Genomic DNA, 20936 nt, shown 5'->3' with positions numbered 1-20936 from the left:
TGTGTGTGTGTGTGTGTGTGTGTGTGTGTGTGTGTGTGTGTGTTTCTCTGGAGAATCCATAAAGCACCCATGAGAGAAAGAGTATACTTTATACTGGGAACTGAGTCAACTACTGTTGGGTGTTGTATCATTCTGCTAGGGCTGATGTAACCAAGTACCCCAAACTGGGGGTCTTAAACAACAGAAGGTTATTGCCTCACATTTCTGGAGGCCTGCAGTCTCAAATCAAGGTGTCAGCAGGGTTGGTTCCTTCTGAGGGCTGCGAGGAAGGGGCTGTCCCAGGTCTCTGTCCCGGGCTCATGGATGGCCATCTTCTCCCCATCTCTCTTCCCATAGTCTTCCCCTTTATGTGTGTCTTTGTGTCCAAATTTCCCCTTTTGATAAGACAGTAGTCTTATTGGATTAGGGCCCACCCTATTGACCTCATTTTAACTTGATTACCTCTGTAAAGACCCTTTCTCCTAACAATGTCACATTCTGAGGTACAGTGGATGGGGGGGTGGAAGTGGGGAGTAGGGGGGTGAAGGGGGTAATAGGGGCTCCAACACATATTGGTTGGTGGGGGGAGGTGGACATACTTCAACCCTTATCAGGTGCTATGCCAGTCAGTCATCCCAGAGAGGTCAGCAACAGAGGTGAGAGATGAGGGGTAGGGAAGGATCCTACATGACTGGTAAAAGTGCAAAGTGAGGAAATAGAGAACTTCCCCCCCCCCCCCGCCATTTTGTTTCTACTACAATCACCCTATCCAGAACAGGACTGAACTAGCAGAGGGATGCAGCTTCATCTTTAGATGGAATTCAGAATTGTGACTATTACACAGTTTTGGACATTTTAGTTACTGAAATCAGAATGTTTTCTTTTTTCCTTCTTAAATCAGAGAAATGAGCAGAAACCTCTCCAGCCTTACAGAGTTGGTTTGGAGTTTGGGTAAGCAGGAGCAGGGTAAGCTAAAGTTGATTTTTTTTTAAATCTTTTTTTTTTTAAGATTTTGTTTATTCATTTGAGACACAGAGATACAGAGAGAGAGAGAGAGAGAGAGAGAGAGAGAACGCATGAGCAGGGTGAGAGGCAGAGGGAAAAGAAGAAGCAGACTCCCCACTGAGCCAGGAGCGCCATGTGGGGCTTGATCCCAGGGCCCTGGGATCATGACCTGAGCCGAAGGCAGACGCTTCACCATCTCAGCCACCCAGGCACCCCTAAAGTTGATTTTTTTTAAAGATTTTATTTTTATATAATCTCTACCCCCAATGTGGGACTCGAACTCAGAACTGCAAGATCAAGAGCCACAGGCTCCACTGACTGAGCCCTCCAGGCACCCCTAAGGTTGATTTCCAATAGTATTCTCTGAGTACTACTTCATATAATTTACACACTGGTTATACATTAGTTTGCAATTTTTCAATGACTAGTGGTGTTGAACTTTTTCTCCTACCTTTGTTCTCATATTTTTGTCTATTTGTTTTTTCATATGTGTGATTTGCTTATGTACTTTCTCTATGTTTCAATTGTACTGTTTCTTTTTTTTATAATTCTAAATGCTTATTGTATATTAATTATATTAACCCTTGTTTGTATATGATTCAATTTTTGTTTACAGTGTTCATTATGTGCTTTAATTTTTTTTTGAGGTAGGACCATTCATAATTTTCATGCAGTAAAATCTTCCAGTTATTTTTTTTTTAACAGTTGACTGTGATAATATACTTATAAGGCCAGAAGTAGGGATGTAGTATAATAACTTTTGTCAAGTTGAAAATTCTCATTTAGTATGTGATTTCATGGGGTGCTTGGGTAGCTCAGTCAGTTAAGCGTTGGACTCTTGATTTCAGCTCAGGTCATGATTTCAGGGTCATGAAATGGATTCCTACATCGGGCTTCGTGTTGAATGTGGAACCTGCTTAAGATTCTCTCTCTCTAATGCATGCTCACTAAATAAATAAATAAATAAATAAATAAATAAATAAATAAATAAAGTAAAATCTTAAAAACATATGTGATTTTATCATATGCTAAATTCCCACATAATATTTTTTAGCATTTTATTCCATTCCCATGTTCTCCCTGATCTGAAACCAGTGCTACACTGTTTTAATTATCGTGACTTTATTACATATTTTTATGTTTGATCAAATTCACTTTGCTTTCCAAAAAACATCATGGCTATTTGGCATGTTTGGTCCTCAAGATAAAATTTGGAACTATTTTGTTCTATTCTCTCTCCCTTTCTATTTTCATTTTCTTGACCGGGATTCTTGTTGTTGTTGTTCCTCTTCTTCTTAGAAATCTCAAGTCATTTGTGCTTCTGAGCAAGATTCTTTGTCATTTCAAAGAATTATAGCTCTCAGTTGGAAGAGGCTAGAGGAAGCTGTCTTTAGTTCCTCTTCCTTATCAGGGAGTGATCTTCAATCGTGAACTTGGTATAGGTCATTCGTATATCTAGTTAAAGGAAAGTACAATTGGGTTTGGTAACAATCTTCCCTTCTCTCCCCTGTATCTTCACAAAAACAGTTACGCAGAAAATTTGACTACTTCCCTGAAGGAAGTTTAGGCTTTACCAGCCATGTCCAGTAGAGGTCACAAAAAAAATGCTTATGAAAGTCCCGGAAACCATAACCAAACCCATGCTTGGGCATTATGCGTTATGCAAAATAATGAACACACATAGACTACGCTTTATTACAGTACTTCCTCAAAGTGGAATTGCAACCTGTCATAGAGCCAGTGTCAACCTGCTTGCCTCTCCCCCACCTTTGCTAATACAAATGAACACACCCAGTTAATTGCAAAAGTTGGGGGGCAGTGTTTTCTCTCTCTCATACCCCTTCCTTTCGTTGCCCATTTTATTGTTAAATAAAAAAGGTCATCTTTGTTAAAAGTAATTTTTCCCATTTTCCAGTTGCTCAATTATTGTATCGAATGGAGAAAATGTAAATAGAGAAGTAAACAAAGTGGGTCATCAATAATTCCATCACACAGTTAACCACTCTAATACTCTGGAATGGATGGCATTAGAATGCATCATGAATGTCTTTCTATGTCCGCAAGTATTTATCTTCAACACAAATTTTATTGACATTTAAAAAAAATTAATTTAATACAGGTGCCTGGGTGGCTCAGTTGGTTGAGCATCTGGTTCTTGATTTCAGCTCAGGTCATGGGATCAAGCCCTGGTCCAGCTCCATGCTCATTGTAGAATCTGCTTGGGCTTCTGCCCCACCCCCACTCTAAATAAATAAATAAAAATCTTTAAAGATTTAATTTTTATTGTATATCATACTTCTTTTAAAAAGTTAATTAAATTTTAAAATAAAATATAATTAACATACAGTGTTATATTAGTAGCAGGTGTACAATATAGTGATTGAACACTTTATACATTCCTCAGTGCTCATCACCATAAGTGTACCTTTTTTTTTTTTTTTAAAGATTTTACTTATTTATTTGTCAGGGAGAGAGAGACTGAGCACAAACAGGGGGAGTGGCAGACAGAGGGAGAAGCAGGCTTCCTTCTGAGCAAGGAGCCCAATGCAGGACTCGATCCCAGGATTCTGGAATATGACTTGAACCAAAGGCAGACCCTTAACTGACTGAGCCACCCAGGTGCCCCTCCATAAGTGTACTTTCAACCCTCTCCACTTAATTCACCCATCCTCCCCCCTCCCTCCTCTGGCAACACCAGTTTGTTCCCTGTAGTTAAGAGTCTGTTTTTTTGTTTGTCTCTTTTTTCTTTGTTCATTTGTTTTGTTTCTTAAATTCCACATATGAGCCAGTAATTCCTCTACTGGGTATTTACCCAAAGAAAATAAAAATGCTAATTCAAAAAAATATATGCGCCCCTATGTTTATAGCAGCATTATTTACAATAGCCAAATTATGGAAGCAGCCCAAGTGTTCATCCATAGATGAATGGATAAAGAAGATGTGGTCTGTATATGCAATGGAATATTCCTCAGCCATCAAAAAGAATGAAATCTTGCCATTTGCAACAACATGGGTGATCTAGAGGGTATAATGCTAAGTGAAATAAGTCAGTCAAGAGAAAGATAGATACTGTATGATATCACTCACATGTGGAATTTAAGAATTTCAATGACTTTTAAGTATCCCATCATATGGATCCGCCAGGGTTTACCTATCCATTGCCCTATTGTTGGACATGTAGACTGTTTCCATGTTTTCCATATTATGAATATCATGGCATGTTATGAGAGATCACTTATTCACACTCCTGGAGGGTACCTTCCACCACAGTACAGCGCTGGCCATTTTCTGGGGTACAGTGAGGTACCTAATAGATATGTTTGGGATGAGGGCTTGGGCTGGTGGTTCACATCTCCTTCTCCCAGGAGCCCCTGTTACCAGAGGGCAGGCTCTTACTCTGAGCAGCTTGGCGGGGAGACCTGTGACGGGGCAGGTGAATCTTTGCCTTGGGGTCAGTATTAGGAAGTGTACTAAAGCTGCATCTCTAAGGTTTGCTCTCTGATTGCCTCAGCGCACATTTTGATTCTTGTATATCTGTGCCCTATTATGATTCTCTCCTTTGTGTAATTTTCAGAATTGGGATTTTGGGGGTTGAAGTTGAGTATATTTTAGGTCTTTTGATACAATTTTCCTATCCTTCACCATAAAGTCCGTACCAGTGTTGACTCCTACCAACAGAGATTAGATTTATGATTGTCTTTGAAAACTTAATTTTTCTTTCAAATATATATATATATTTGGGGTGTGGTTATAGATCTATATTTCTATTTAATGTGTGGGTGTGGGGTTTTAGGTCTATATTTATATTTAACATATAAAAATCCATTAAATTTTATATTATATACTAATTATGAGTTATATTTATATATTAAATGTGTGTATATATATAAATTATATAAAAATATACATTTTAAACTTAATTTTACGCAGAATAAATATGAGAAATGGAAGGAGAGAGTATTAACATCATTTACCTTGTTCTAAACCATCTGGGAGTCTCATATGAAAAATTTTGGTCATTTCATTAAGTGATTTGAAAAGTAGTACTTGGTATAAGAAACAAAAATAGGAGTTTTTTTATAGGAGTTTTTAAAATATATCACTTCATTTGTAGAAATAAAGGCATCTGTTGTTTAATTAATCGAGAAGATCAGAATGAACTCCAAAAATATCACCTGGGGTCTCTCTTCTTCCCTCATCCTAGGTTTAAACAATGACTGGCAGTCATTGCCTTGAGAAGCTGGACCTTTTTTCATGGGTCACAGATGTTAAGACTCCAGGGAAGTTTGAATCATTTATTCTACATAGTGGTTTCCTTGTTTTTACCAGGAATATGGTAGCATTGTAGATACCCACTTTTTTTTTGCATAGATTTGAAATAAAGTGAACAAAAATTCCACCGTCCTTTGGAGGTGTTTGAGAGAAACTGAACCCACCTTGTCCTTAGTACTGTGTGAAATTGGCTGTGATGTGCTCATGGTTGAAGGGTTTGTAGTTGGCAACTCCTGGAAACAAGCAGAGAAGAACATGAGGAGGCCATGGTGTGCGTAACCACCCCTACCTCCCAAAGGACCAGCCCATAGTTAGAGGAGTAAAATCATCCCCGAGTGAAATGGGCAGCTTGATTAGTATGGAGGAGCATGAGATTGAGATTTAGGGAGTCCTTGTTTCTAGGCTTAGAGCTGCCATGTGGAGCATCTCTTTGGACAAGCCCCTTAAATTGTGAGGGCCTCCTTTTCCTCATGCCTTAAATTGTACTAATACCTACCCTGAAGAGACACTTTCAGGATTAGGAATAAGGACTGCCAGATGCCTAATATAGTCCCTGGCACATAGTTATCGTGCAATAAAATGACTTAGTTAAGTCGAACTTAGAGTATTCAAGGTAGGAACTCATGTTCACTTTTGAAGATTTTGCAAAAAATAGGGAAGGGCATTGTGTTGAGAATTCTTATGTTTCAGGGCAGAGAAGTTAGATGATGGCAGTATTGATGATTAGCTTTCAAGTCACCGGGCATCGGAAAGATAATTCCACGCCCAGAAGTTTTGGATGTCAGAGGCCTGTTTACCATTCTTTCCCCAGAGAAGAAGGGTAATTGGCAGACATGAGAATAAGCCTGATTTAGGTTCCCGGGCAATTCTTGAGATGCAGGTGGTAGGAGAACTAATAATACTAATATTGAGCGTTTGTGAATGCAGAAGACATTGAACTTACTCATTTTAAACATGTTATTTCTAATTTTCACACTGACCCAAGAAATGGTTATTACTATTTGTATTTTATAGCTCTGGAAACTGGTTCTGAGAAGACTCATTCCTTGCTTAATGCAGCTAGTAAGTAAGAGAAGGGGCTTCTAACCAAGCCTTATGTAACCTCAAGATCTTTATTAAATGCATTGCTGCAATTCAACAAATTCTGACTGGCTAGATTTTGTTAAGTACCCGACAGACTCTAAGAAAACATCTCTCCCGTTGAAATCTTGGATAATGAAGCATCTTATAAAGCCACAGCCTCAGTTCTGCTGTGACTTTGCAGGGCTTCACATCTCTGCATTGTGCCGATTAACATCCTCTTACCTAGGGAACATCAACCTTAGACAAAACCACACACAGTGCTCTTTAACTTGGAGGATATTTTAGTATTTGTGCAAAATTTTAAAGAATGTTAAGGTTTTGCTGAAGTCTGAGTTTTATTCTTGCCTCTTTCCCCACACAAACATGCATAGACATTCTTCTCTTTGGAGACTTTTAAAAAGCATTAGAGCAAGAAGAAGAATGAATGTTGAGTGAAGCGGTGGGGGAAGGACAGTCATGCTACAGTTTGGAAGTGTGGGCTCAATGATCGCTTGATCCCGTGCTAGGTGCAGGACTTGCACAAATCCCTTTAATGCCTCCAAGACTTAGTTTCTTTTTCTGTAAAAAAGAGAATTACCAATACCTACAGAGTTGACATGTGACATATGATATCACTGCACGAAGAGCTATGTTTCCCATCCCCATATTTGTTTCCCACTGGCTAGGAAGTCACTGTGCTTTTGTTTTATACATTGATGTTTAATTTTTAAACCCTAAGGTGGCCAGGCCATCTTCTTAGATCACATACTACTTTTTCTACCTTTTTAAAAAAAATGTTTTTGTCTCTCATGTTACCTGTTTTTTCCTTTTTCAGCTCTTATTGCTTTAAGTAGGTCAAGCCACTTTTCTTGATCACTGGATGTGTCCCCGTTGGCTCAGAGTGGAGTCAGGATTCTTGATTTTCGAAAAAGCTATTTTAGAAAGCCAGCCACCTGTTCTATTATCATCCATCCGTCTACCCATCATCTACCATTCAATCGAGTCACTGTATATATATTCATAATATATATGTGTATGTACATGTATGTGTCATCACTGTATACACAAGTATCATATACATACAATCTCACAGTTACTTGATTAAATGAAGGAATTAATTAAATAAGGAAATGAAAGAAAGTAGCCCGCAGACTATGGAAGAAAGTCCCAAATTCCTTTCTCCTTCTCTCACCTTCATTCAAAGGTGTTTTGCCACTAAGGAATTGCCAGTATGTCCGCTCATGAACACTTTCAGCAATATTGTTGATGGAGGAGATGACAAGGCCCCATGATGTCATCGTGGTTTCAAATCTGTAAGGATAAAATCATATGTGATTAACCTCATTTAGGTCAGGCAATAAGGAGTTAAGGTGAAGGGACAGAGACATTCTAAGTGCTTTAGAGATCAGATAAAACCACGCTCAAAAGAGAAATTGCAAATGACTAATGGATATGAAATTACTTCACTTGCAAGTAAATGAAATTAAAATGAATGGGTTTTTTTAAAAAAAAAAAACCTATCAATAAGCAAATTTAAAATAATGTAAATGCCCAACAATGGGTGAATACTTAACATGACTGATGGGATGAGTATCCAAGATTGACTTTTTTTTTTTTTTGCAGTGATGAAATTGTATTTTTCAATAATTTTAAGTGACATTTAAAATGCTCATGCAATAATTGTTAAGTGAAAATGTGGGACACAAATTTTACACGAAATAACTATCCCATCCATGTGAGGGATCACAACTATCTATAAGATGCAAAGAAGAAAACCTACAAAATTATAAAGAAATGTCAACAGCGATTATATTGTGGACACACTGTAGATGCTTTGTTTTGTTCCTTTTAAAAACATTATTTAAATTCAATTAATTAACATATAGTGTATTACTAGTTTCAGAGGTGCTTTGTTTTGTTCTTTATGCATCACCCCCCAACTGTCTAGTATATGTATTTATGACATTCACAGTCAGAAAAAGAAAAATCAGGCAAAATTAAGGGTAAGCTCAGAGAAGTAGTAAGGTATATTCAGAGGGTATTTGAAAACTAAGTACTCTTGAAATGCAACTTTTATCCTGACCTGTCTATGGAAGTAGGGGAAATTATGGAGCTGGGCTGTGAACAGCAGGTATAATGTATTGTACCTAATCCTGTGGAATAGATTCCTCATACCACTCAGTTGTCACTTCCTTGGGCTTGGTCAGTCTTTCTCTCTGGCATCTCTCTGCAGAATTTGGGTCATGTCTTCGTTCCTCTGAATGTCTGTCTTCTTTTCCTTTCCAGGACCTGGCATTTTTCCTCTGCTCCTCCTGTGAGCTTAGTCTCCTCCATATTTCTCTACTGCTTCCTCTTCTTGCAAACTATGAAGACATCCCAAGGTTTAATTTTATTTCTTGGGATTTCCTTCTCTATTCTGCCTTTTGCCGACAGGACAGTGGAAGGAACATGAGCTTCACAGTCAAGTCTGGGTTCTGATCTCAACTCTATTAGCTACACGTCATGTGATCTTAGGAATGTTACTTAGCCTCTTTGGGCCTATATGGTGCTATCTGTGAAGTGGGCATATAGATAATGGTTTGTTTGTTTGTTTTTAAAGTGGGCTTCATGCCCAACATGGGGCTTGAAGCCACAATCCTGAGATCAGGAATCCCATTCTCTGCTGACTGAGCCGGCCAGGTGCCTTGGACTCGTGGCTTTGTTGGGAGCTTGTCTGCTACCTCTGCACGGTTCCCCAACCTCGGTCATAACCTCTGTCAGATGACCGCCCAGCCTCTTTTGTCTACCCTGACCTCTTTTTCTAGGTCTTCCTCTAAACCTCCAAAAGCTCCCTAATGCTTCTGCTTTGAACACCCACAATTAGACATGTCTGAAGGAATTAAGTCTTTTTCTCTGAAAGACATTCTTTCCTCCTGACACTCCTATCAAAAGTTTGGAAGCTTCTCTTTCTGCGCCCCACCCCCCTTCCAGTGCTCACAGAGCTGAGTGGCATCTTCCTTGGTGTGAGTCTGTTTATCTTAGATGGAGTCTTCATCACCTCACAGATTCATTACCACAGGCAAGCCCCAGGTCGCCTCCTTGTCTCCCATTCTTGAACCAGTTAACGTTTTACAACATGACTTTTCTTACTTAAAAACTTGCAATGCTTTCTCTAATAGGAAGTCCGATCTCATTAGCCTGGTTTTTCAGACTTTTTCCAATATCACCCAGCCTGTCCTTTCCAGACGTTCCTCACTTGATTCAGTCCTGTATCCCTATTCTCTTCTCTAGTCAAGCTGGCCTACTCACTGACCTTGCTTATTCCTGTCTCGAATGCTTAATTCTAGCCATTCCCTCTTCCTAGAATACCATCTTCCCCTATCTTCCTTACAGTACTTATTCCTCAAATGGGGTCCAAAGCCACAAACCTTCCTGGACTACTCTAACCCACAGTGGACTCTCCCCCTTTGAATTCCTGTTTGTAAAACTCCATCATATATGTTGACTTGTGTGACTGAATTTTTCCTGAGAGCATGCTAGTTACAAGATTGCAGGCTTCTCAAGGGGTGATGAAATGAAGATCTGTTAAATTATCAGAAGGAAAAAGAGAGTAAGAAAATGAAAGAAGGAGGGAGAGAATGGGAACTCGGGTGGGGTCTGGGGAGAATGGTGAACGCTGCTTGCAGCACTCACTTGAACATGGAATTTCTGCGCTGTGCTTCCTCTAGGACAACAAGTAGCACTGATCCACGTTTCACACTAACGTCGATGGTCACATTGAAGCACAGATCCACCCCCCTCAGCTGGTTATTTATGGTGTATATGACGGTGATGTTGGAGGCTGTGGTGGGAACAGGGCTGGGTTGAGTGGGGAGAGTTGGTTGCACTTCATCACCTGTGAAGAGCGAAGAGGCCACATTTGTTGAAGATTATGGGGTTTCTATTACAGGTGCAAAGATCTCTGTTACTGGCGACTCATCCTAAAAAAACATTTCAAGAAATGGCAATGATTTTGTGTCCTTTGTGGGTTGTTCTGAGGAACTGGTGTGATCTATGAAGCTCTCAGTTCCATTCTAGAGAATTGTTCGTAGCTGAAGAGCTGACAGCCGGTTTTATAGTGAACATCAATTTTGTTAAAAGAATTTATAACCAGAAGGGAGGATGGTTAGCCCTAAGTCATGTATTTTACATGATTGAGTTCTGTGGAGTCGTGGGCTTTTTTGGCAACAAAGGTAGTAAGCAAAGGTAGTAAGTTTCAGACCATTTAACAAAACACCTGGGTAACTATAGTGTAGAATCCTAGAAAAGACTCCATGGCCACCTTGTCAAGGTTGGAAAAATCACTGGGAAGCAGCCTAAGGAGTTGGGTGAATGTAGCTGTGTTTGGTGTAATTGGGATCAGGCTGCTTGACTGCAGTCTCTATAGACTGTGTACCGAGATGGGCAAGGAGCTTAGCAATCTCTGCTTATCTAGGCAAGTCCATACAGCATCAGCCAAACAGTACTTTATACTAGTATTTGACTAGAAAGAAGAGGTATCTTTGCAAAGACTCGTTATCTCTGGAGTGATAAAATTTTTATGCAGGACTCCCACTTTCTTCCTGCATATTTCTACAACATTTGAATTTTAAGTATCCCTGTATTATATTTTTAATTGGCTAAAATAGAGATATTTAAAATAAAAAGGTAATGTGCCTGGTTTCCAACCCATTCCTTTGGTGTGCCAGGAGCACCAAGGCTTCATATTTAGATCTCCAAGTCTGGTTTTAAATGCAACTCTGTTCTTCTCATAAGTCTCTCAGACCAGGTCAGTGGTCACACTTTCTTTGTTATGCTCTACATGTGCTTCTGTGTCTATTTAGTACTTATTTCATTCTTCCAAACGTTGTAGTTTTTGTCGACATATCTGTTTCCTGACCTTGTAAAGAGCAGATATCATAAGATACTGCATAATTTTTGGTGTATTTGTCAAGTGAATTAAGGAAATTATATATCATCTGATTGTTAGGAGCATGGACCTCCCCTCTTCACCAGCATCTCACCGAATGCTATTCATATAGTAGGTGCTCACTTAATGTGTACTGAATGACGTAGACATGGGGGCTGAATTTTGAGGGCAGGCTGCTATGGCTGTGTATTAGCACACAACACTTGGGGATGGATAGCAGATGTGGCTTTGCCTACATAACAAGCCTCTATGCCACTTAAAATTGATCTACATATTATTAGTGGCATAAATTGCTACTTTATGACATAAGGAAAGGCAGATATTAAAGAGTTCTTACCAGGGCTGCAAGACACATGGGGCACATCCAGGTATGTCTTGCCTTTCAGGGAAGGGAGGATTTGGGCAATGGCCATGGGATTGTGGAATTTCCCCTGCTCAATCTCCTTAAGTATTGTGTCCATGGTCTTCTGGCAGTTCCACTCCTTGTTAGGTTGCTTAGGTGTCACAGAGAGAGCCTGGGACAGGAGAGAGAGAGGGAGAGAGACTGAGAGATTGATTAGGCATAGCTGAGAGTTGGCCTCTATAAACTTTATAAGAGACTTGATCACTAATCTTGGGGATCAAACAGAATCCAAAACTGAGCTGCCCAAGGCTCGGGACATTGTCTTTCTTGTTCACTGCTGCATCCCCACCTCTTAGCTCAAGGTCTGTCACAGAGCAGTCACACAACAAATATATGTGCACCAATCAGATTTGGGGAACACTATTAGGGCTGTTATATTTATGGCATGTGTATATAAAACAGTTCTTGGATGTAGAACGAAGGTGAGGCCCACAAAGCAAGCTCCAGGGGCAGCGTTAGTCTGGGTCATCTGGCCATCTTAACATCGTAGTGCTCTTTTGTTTTATGTTGTCCTGAACACCGTTTGGTGGACTCCTCCCATTCTTTGTGATCATGTCAGGACTGTCAGCCAGAGGCTCCACAACCCTGGCCACAGGGGTGGACTCATGGCCTGTGCTGGGCTAATCATAGAGTGCCATCCTTTTGGTGACAGTGATTAGTGGGCACACACACTAGCCAGTGTCCTTCCCTGACATACAAACATTCAGAGAGAGAAGCATGTCTTTCTCTCCTGCTGGGGGTATTCAGCTAGGACCACGTAAGTAAGCACTGGGCTGGGACCATCTTCCTCAGTCACTTCGAAGAAGCCATGCAGTAGGAGACAGTGAGGAAAACCGGGGCTGAGTGATGAAAAAGGAATGGCGCCTGAAAGCACAATTTGAGTCCTTTATTCTGCTTAATCCTCAAACCATTTAATCTAGCCCTGGACCTTCTAGTTTATAACGTGAAATAGTAAATCCCCATTTTTTTCTTAAGCCAAAATTATTTGGGTTTTATGTTATTTGCAAAATGATTCTTGATTAATGCACCACGCAAGTCATTCTCCTTTGCTGAGATTTATATCGCATGAGTAAAATAGAGATCATAATTTATGCCTACCTTTGTGGGTTCATTTGAAGTTCAGATGTGGGACAATAAGCAAAAGCATTTTGTAACGTGTGATAAATAAGCTATCATCACCACCTCCCTCCCTCTTAGTGGTGTGCTGACCATGACCCTCAGAGTATGTCAGTGGTTTGAGATTGCTGGTGACTGATTCACCTGAAGCTCAGAATAGGAAATGGGAGAAGAGAGAGTCGAGTCAGAAATGGCTCTGTGAGCCGAAGGCAGTTGATGAACGACCAGTTTTGACAGGCATGACCATCACTGTTGGCTTTGACAACCGTGGACCCTGGCTCTTGCCAGAGGTCACTTTACAGGGTAGTTTGGCTTAAGGGGCATTAGGTAGGTACTCCTCAGCAGCCAGATCTTGTTCACTTGCCATATTCACCTCTCAGACCCCCAAAGCAAGATGTATCCCCTTGGGATAAAACGTTACCGATGCCAACACTCTAGAGAGGAATAACACATTACCCTGTGAGAAGTCGTTAATAACTTTGCATGAAGATGTTTATCAGATCCTTTTCCAAGTTAAAGCCCCAAGTTAAGAGGAATTTTGAAGGCTTTGGAATATTGATAGAAAGAAGAGAAGAAATTCTGCGGCAGAGGAAGTGCTTCCTGAGTGCCTAGGGAAGCCATGTAGGTGGCCCAGGCCATTTGAAGGGCACTGACATCCTGGAAGAGGGTGAATAAAGGCTGAAAAGGAAGCTTAATATCACTCTTCTGCTGGGAGAGACCATGAACAATTACTGAGCACCACACTGTGCTTGTGATTAAAAAAAAACAAAAAAAACAAAACAGGCGCCTGGGTGGGTCAGATGGTTAAGCGTCTGCCTTCGGCTCAGGTCATGATCCCAGCGTCCTGGGATCGAGTCCCACGTCGGGCTCCCTGCTCCTTGGGAGCCTGCTTCTCCCTCTGCCTCTCTCTCTCTCTCTCTCTCTCTCTCTCTTTCTCTGTCTTTCATGAATAAATAAATAAAATCTTTAAAAAAAAAACAACCTTTACTTACAACCTTGTTTTTATGGGGAAAGTGAAATTCAGAGAAATTCAATATTTGCCCATAGTAGTGGCAGATCTGGGATTCCAACTCAAGTCGTGACATCTTGAGAGCCCTTTGCTTCTCCACACCAGAACATTTTAAATTAGAAAAAAAGTTGTGTATTGGATATCTGGTGATTTCAGACTTCAGGCTGTTTGGGTAAACTCTAGATATGTGCCATAACTTGAGTAGGGAGAGGTTATGTATCCTAACTGATTAGAAATCCATATGACCTGTGATATCAGGGTAAGGATGAAGTCTTGCCTTTCCATAAATAAAGCTTTAGTTCTTAGGTGCAGCTTATCAGAGTGTACCCTGTGGTGATAAAATCCCAAACAGAATTCACAAACCAAACTAGCAAAAGCAAACATTTCCCCGTCTGGCATTAAGGAGAAGCAAGTTTATTTTAAGTGAGTCATAGATAAAACCCACCTTATATCCCTTCCAGACTGTTCCTGATATTCCACAAGGCTTTCTAGACCTGAGCCCCAGGATTGTTCTTAGATGATTCAGCCACGGTAAGTCTTTTTTTTTTCCCCATGGCAAAACTTCATTCACCTTGACATGACATGGAAGCTGACATTGTTCTCATTAGTTGCTCCAATACACGGCACATTGGAGTGGGGATTTTGTATTTACTTTTATGTTTAACATAAACTAATTTCTAGTCTGTTTATGTCCTTTGCTAATTTCTAATGTGTGGGACGTCAGGGCCAGTCTCTGCTCCTCTCCCCAAAAGGATTTCTTTCTACCACTAGTCCAGAGGTATATTAGGTTTGGGGCTGGCCATGGTTCTCTCTTTCCTGGGCTTTCTGAGTTGAGAGGGTCATAATGTAGTTTTTCTGTGAATTACATTAGGCATTTTGAGACATTGGAGCACAAACTTCTCAGTTTGGACTAGAGGATTTGGCCACAGATGACCCTTTAATTTCCAATTCTAGTTGGTTATCTCTCCCCACTATCATTAGTATGTCCTCCAAGGGAGGATGCTGCCCTAATCAGCCCTAATCAATGGGGTGGGGGTTGCATTTGGAGATATATCAAGCAGCATCTTATGGAATCTGAGCCTGGGTATCAGTACTAGGGAAACATAGGATTGAGTATGGACAGGGTACCAGAGACACGTGGTTTTGCCATTTAGAGCACTGTGTGAGGTTGAAATGAGATCGAGAGTATAAAAGAGCTTGACAAGTCAGCTTTAAGTTGTTTTCATTAATCAGTTTGAACACAACCGACATTTTCTGGATCAAGATAAAGGGCTGAAAAGAGAACACGTGACTGGCAAGATGGAATCAGAAAATTCCATTTTTTTGAGGACCTATTTTAATATCCTTATTTTTATGCATCAAATTTTCATCAATCTATACTTATTACGAACAAACTGATCATTATCAGTAATAACCTGATATGTTTCTGGGATTTATGATTTTTTCCAAGAAAGAGAAAATAATTCACGTAGTTTTTTTTTCACACTTCACCTATGGGGTAGGGAGGAATTCACACCTGCATTTTACCAGTAGAGAAACTGAGACAAACACTACAAGGAACCTACTTCAAGTCATACTAGCTGATCTTTCTCAAAGATGTTAGAAGAAGCCTGGTCTCTTGATCCTACAATCTGGTCTTATCGTATTGGCATGGATCCAACAAAGAGCATGGGTGATGTGTTTACCTGCATGGCAAGGCCAGTACTGTAGATGTTTCCAATGGTGCCATTGTCTTTGATCCTCATGCTGATACTCTTCATGGCTTCCTCTAGTACCTGGCTGAACAGAATTCTGTAACCTTCCTCTGAACTTTCTGGGATCCTGTTGTACATACAGGTCAGAGCTAAAGTCGCCGTTGCTCCTGTGTCTGTGAAGCACGGTTGGAGGGGGGTGGGTAAGACAACCATCACCACAACAATATGAACAACTAACATTTCCTGTGTGCTTATTGTGTTCCAGCTACTTTATCTCCTTTATTCTTCAGGACTGTGAAATAGGACCTATAATTAATTCCTTTGAAGGGATAAAGAAGTGGAGGCTCATAGAGGCCAAGTAATGGCCCAAGGCCTCACAGCTGGTAAGTAGCAGTGCCAGGACCTGAACCCAGATCTATATGACTCCACAGCTCATGCTTTTAATTAATGTAGACTGGCACTTTATTCAATCTCATTTTTTGGTCTCTGTTTATCTTTTAAAAATGTCACTAGTTCTTGAAGGCCCGGCCATCACCACCTCTCAGTGAAACCTTCTTTGGTCTGACCAGTGCCACAGGTGCAGTTTCTTTTCTGAACCTTTTTTTTGATGTAGGCTCCATGCCCAGCATGGAGCCCAGTGTGGGGCTTAAACTCACGACCCTGAGATCAAGACCCAGGCTGAGATTAAGAGTCAGATGCTTAACTGAGTGAGCCGCCCAGGCGCTCCTCTTTCCTGAACTTTTTTAGCCTGCGTTGTTTGCACCTGTCTTGCAGTCTCAGTACTCTCTGCTCTGTTTTACTGTTACCGTGCTCTGTGAGCTCCTGGATGGGGGGAGCTTTGCACCCCCCCAAAGCACCCAGCACAGGGTCATTTTCATTATTTGCATGGGAAAGTGTATGTGGACTGAATGAGCAAGCTCTGACAGGACAAGACAGAACAAATGAAAGACTTGCCAGCTAACTTCCTTCTCTGATCTCCTCCTCCCTACTGTAATCTCCACCTGAATTTGTGTAACCTCATTAAGGATGACAGTGTTGTTGAAACCATTGTTGGCCGAGACGTCAGATCTCCTGAACTGACAGACACCTTGGCAATGCATGAGGTCCCAGATGGGAAATAGAGGCCAGTCTGCTCTTGAGCCATAGGGAGGGTACTAGAGTACTTGATTATTGGTCTGAAAGAGCCTGAAATGAGAGAGTTTGCCTGAAAGGAGAGAGGTTGCAGAGGCAGTGTGGATAACAGGGTGAAAACCTGAGAAATGCTATTGCTTGGAGAGTGGCAAAGAGAAAAGGTGACCATGAATGAAGGGCACATGATAATGTCCTCAGAGAGAGAGGGTGTTGTTCAGAGCAGGTATCATGATCTGCAGAAGGGTGGACAGAAAAGGACATGGTGCTGTAGGGGAAAAAGCTTCCCTTCACAAGCAGCCATAAGGTTACAGAATGAAGAAATAACATGGTTCCAGCGTACCCTTGAAGAGGAGGAGCATGGTGGGTTTAGGGTTCAGAGAGTATCTGTTTACTAGAAAGAGAATATCAGGATGTTATAAGGAGAAACATTGGGAGGAACGGAGAGGGGAATCATCAGTAGTAATAAAAGAGTGCGTTCAGGGGTGCCTGGGTGGCGCAGTCAGTTAAGCATCCAACTCTTGGTTTCGGCTCAGGTCATGATCTCAGGGTCGTGAGATGGAGCCCGGTGTCTGGCTCCTTGTTCAGTGTGAAGTCAGCTCGAGATTCTCCCTCTCCCTCTTCGTCTGCCCCTCTCCCTGCTCTCTGTCTCTAAAATAAATAAGTGATTCTTTAAAAAGAAGAGGTTTCAGGGTAAGACTGAGTCTAGACATTGATTTAATCATTTAAGAATTTGCCTGGGAATAACCGCTGACTTGGGTGACTTGTTTATTGTTCCCAGTAGAGATTCTGTCATTGTCAGGCATTTCAAGTATTGTCCTGGGTTCTTTGTTTTACTGTCTCCCCTTCATTTATTCCGTAATTCACACGTCCAACAAATATTTCTTAAGTGCCTTCCATCTGCAGACATTTTCATGATCCTCAGCTCCTCCTCCATGGAAAGCTCCCCCTCCCACTTTCCCCTCCTGCCCCCCTCCCCCATTGAATGCCCTTGATGTTCCCAGCTCAGGGCAGTGTTTGGAAGTGGCGACCAACTCACCCACATCGAAGGGGGAGGAACTGAACCTCAGGTACTTGGCAAAGCGGGCTGCTATGGGTAAGGCTGTCTCTGGGTTCTCCTGGCACAGTGCCAGGACCGCCAGACTGGGCCCATAGAAGGTTGAAGCTGGAGCACTGGAGCCTGGGAAGGAGACAGAGGGTCTCTGTAAGATTAACATTCACCATAGTGAGGACGTTCGTGAAAAAGGTAAAAGTCAAATCTTTTAAGTAGAAATTTCTAGAAAACCTGTCCAAAAAGAAAGAGTCCACGTTGGCAAAAGCTAACTTGAACACTTGTCAGACTAAGAATATTACCTACCAGGACAGGAGAATGAAAGGGCTAGCTGTCTGCAGGTGGTGGTGTAAGTCTGTGTCCCCAGGTAGTGGTCTTCTCTGGTTCGTTTGGAATCAAAGTGAATATCTCTTTGTGAGATTATCTGAGGGATCTTGAGTAGCTTGTGTCTCTTCCCTCACTTTCCACTCACCATCGTTTTCTTTCTAGGTTTAATATTCTCAGGAAGGACCATTTGCCTCACTCTCCCCTCCCTTCCGATGAGGTCTTACTTGAAGGTGGCCAGGTTTCCATTTGTCTCCGTAGAATTGATACTTTATTCCCAGGGTCTCGGCAGGAGGAGTTGAGGGCCATGATGGTAAGGGCCAGCTGACCAATGGTCAGGTCTGTGGAGGAGAGAACAAAACAGTCACAAAGGTATTCTCAGGGGGAAAGTGTGCCAGGGGCCGGGGCTGAGCTCTCTGCTTCTTGTCCAGATCATTTTGGTTTTTTAATAAGGCGATTAGATAATTTCTTAAAAAGATTTTATTTTTAAGTAATCGCTACACCCAACGTGGGACTCGAACTCACAACCTGGAGATCAAGAGCCACATGTCTCCCCCTAACCCCCCGGCCCCCGAGCCAGCCAGGTGCCTCTAGATAGTTTTTTTATCTGGTTTTTCTTGAGGAACGAAGTATGGAAAAATGCTCAAGGAATGTTTAATCTGGTGACCACTGTGTGACTTGACAACTTCATCAGGAATCCCTGTTATCTATTGAGAGAAGCAGCAAGAGCACCCGTACAAATTCATACCTGAAAATAATTTTAACCTTATTATCTAACTTGATCCTCAAGGCAACTCCTGTGTACAGGTAGGCAGAACAGAGATTTGGTTATTATCATCATCGTTACTATTACTGTTAGTGTCCTTGTTATTAGAATCATCTGCATTTTGCAAACAAAGAAGTGAGGTTGGTCCAGATCTGCGGCCTGTTCAAGGTCACAGAGTTAATAAGTGGTGGAACCAGAGCTGCACGCCCTCTCTTTTTACATCTGGTCTAGAGCTAATTCTGCTCTCCTGCCCAACTCTACAAATGCTCTCACTTCACACACCTTTCTTTCCAGGTACACAGGGAAAGATGCTTTGGTGATTCAGGTACAATCGCAAGTGGCATTGGAGTTGGGGGTGGGGTGTGGAGTTGGACTCTGGGGCTGGAGAATCAGGGAGCATGTGGAGGGGCTCTGACTTCTCACCGGCTGTGTCACTGGCCATGAGCTTGTCAGTCAGGAGCTTCTGGGCGTCCACATCGTAGGCTCCAGCCAGGTTCATGGCAATCAGGATGCTGGGATTTGGGTGGGCTGAGCTCGTCACAGAGCTTTCCATGAGCACTTGGATGCCATTAACCAAGGGCTGCTGTGCCGGGGAAACAGCTGAGGAGAGAAAAGCCATTTACTAAACCCCTAATCCTCTCTCTCTCTCTCTCTCTTTCGTCTCAGAAACGTGTTTCCCGATCTCTCTGTTAGAAGATGGGATTAGTTAGCGTTAGTATTCTCGGGGACACCCTCTGTGGGGGTGATTATTTTTTTGGGGGGAGTGGGTGATTATTAAAGAGAGATGGAGAAAACACAGATTTTTCTTTTGAGGCCAATCAGACCCAACATCTTCTCAAATAACCCTTCTATTTATCAAAGTGATTTCTCATTTAGGAAGTCCAAGCAATATGGCTCATGGCCATTTCATATTATTTCTGGCACATTCCTAGAAATCACTGATTTCCTTGTAGTTTTTTCTCACTCTTTTTTTTAAAGTTAATTTTTGGGGGGGTGCCTGGGTGGTATAGTTGGTGAAGTGTCCAACTCTTGGTTTCAGCTCGGGCCCTGATCTTAGGGTCTTGGGATCGAGTCCCGTGTCCAGCTCTGTGCTCAGCGTGGAGTCTGCTTGGGATTCTCTCTCTCCCTCTCCCTCTGCCTCTCCCCACCTCTCTCTCTCTTTCAAATAAATCCTACAAAATAGAAAGTTATTTCTTTTTTGTTTTTTAGGATTTTATTTATTTATTTGAGAGAGAGAGACTGTGTTGACCCCGTGGGCCAGCAGGGAGAGGAGCAGAGGGAAAGGGGACAAGCCGACTCCTTGTTGAGAGCAGCACCCGACGCAGGGCTCAGTCCCACGACCCTGAAATCATGACCTGAGCTGAAATCACGAGTTGGAGGCTCAACTGACTGAGCCACCCAGGTGCCTCCCCTGTTTAAAAGATTTTATTTTTAAGTAATCTCTACACCCTACGTGGGGCTCAAACTCACAACCCTGAGATCAAGAGTTGCATGTTCCTCCAACTGAGCCAGCCAGGTGCCCTCTTTTTTTCTTAGTCTTGCGTGAAAAATATGGAAGACTTGGGATACGACCTGTCCTCAGCGAGTACCAGCATCCCCGCAGCAGTGGCACTTGGTCAGAACAGCTCTGAGCGTTTCGCTTTGTGCCACCAGCCATCATTCCTGCGCCAGTATTTCAGTCTCTCTTAAGGTAAAATGCATAGACTTGCCTCTCCAAGAACTTATGCTATTTGGCCAGGAAAGATGAAGCACGCACTCACCCTGACTCATCTACTTTGAACTTCTGCAGTGATTGCTGTTTTCAGTCACTTTCTCCTCAGCAGACCTCCGTGTGTGAGGTTCCCCCCTTTCCCTGGGGGAGCTGCTTCCCTGACCTCTCTGGAAGAACCACCATACTCACAGCATGAGCTTTGGGTCCAGGTGCTGGTCCCAGCCACAGCCCAGAGAAGGTTCAGGAGGCAGAGGGTGAACCAGGCCATCCCACTCTCTCTTGTCTCGCCTACAGATCCCATGCACAGATCCCCGTTTTGAAAATGGGGTGTTTCTAAAACCCTTCTTTATATATGCTTCTTTTTGTAAAACAGTCTGCCCTCCTGCCACTCCTGGCCACTCCTAACCACTTATGTTCACCTCTCTTTCTCTGATACAACTAATTTCCATATGCTTGTCTAAGTTCCCTCCTATCAGTCCTCCAAGGTGT

At 42.0% G+C, this 20936-nt stretch overlaps 1 protein-coding gene across 1 annotated transcript; it reads right to left on the bottom strand.

Annotated features, from left to right (window-relative positions):
* Positions 1–2110: 2110 nt before the first annotated feature.
* On the bottom strand, positions 2111–20715 carry CBLIF (cobalamin binding intrinsic factor). Its single transcript, XM_025865967.2, has 10 exons — positions 20637–20715; positions 19160–19336; positions 18198–18311; positions 17635–17775; positions 15459–15640; positions 11583–11760; positions 9991–10192; positions 7511–7629; positions 5421–5489; positions 2111–2439 (listed from the first exon to the last, which is right to left on the bottom strand). The coding sequence occupies exons 1-9, from the start codon at positions 20713–20715 to the stop codon at positions 5428–5430; spliced, it is 1254 nt and encodes a 417-aa protein (XP_025721752.1). The 3' UTR covers positions 2111–2439; positions 5421–5427.
* Between the last annotated feature and the right edge of the window lie 221 nt (positions 20716–20936).

Source organism: Callorhinus ursinus, unplaced genomic scaffold, assembly GCF_003265705.2.
Source record: "Callorhinus ursinus isolate GAN/ISIS: 27379988/994484 unplaced genomic scaffold, GSC_fseal_2.0 scaffold594, whole genome shotgun sequence".
Taxonomy (NCBI): Eukaryota; Metazoa; Chordata; class Mammalia; order Carnivora; family Otariidae; genus Callorhinus; species Callorhinus ursinus.
Note: the sequence above shows the minus strand (reverse complement) of the source record. Positions and strands in the feature narration are given on the sequence as shown.

Bases quoted from the DNA above. Each gene is read 5' to 3' on its own strand.
- CBLIF (XM_025865967.2), bottom strand. From the start codon at position 20,715: ATGGCCTGGTTCACCCTCTGCCTCCTGAACCTTCTCTGGGCTGTGGCT. The intron at 15,641-17,634 runs GTGAGTTGGTCG...CGTGCTTCACAG, and splicing joins TTCCTCCCCCTTCGATGTGG to ACACAGGAGCAACGGCGACT. The intron at 7,630-9,990 runs GTGAGTGCTGCA...TTATCCTTACAG, and splicing joins CGCAGAAATTCCATGTTCAA to ATTTGAAACCACGATGACAT.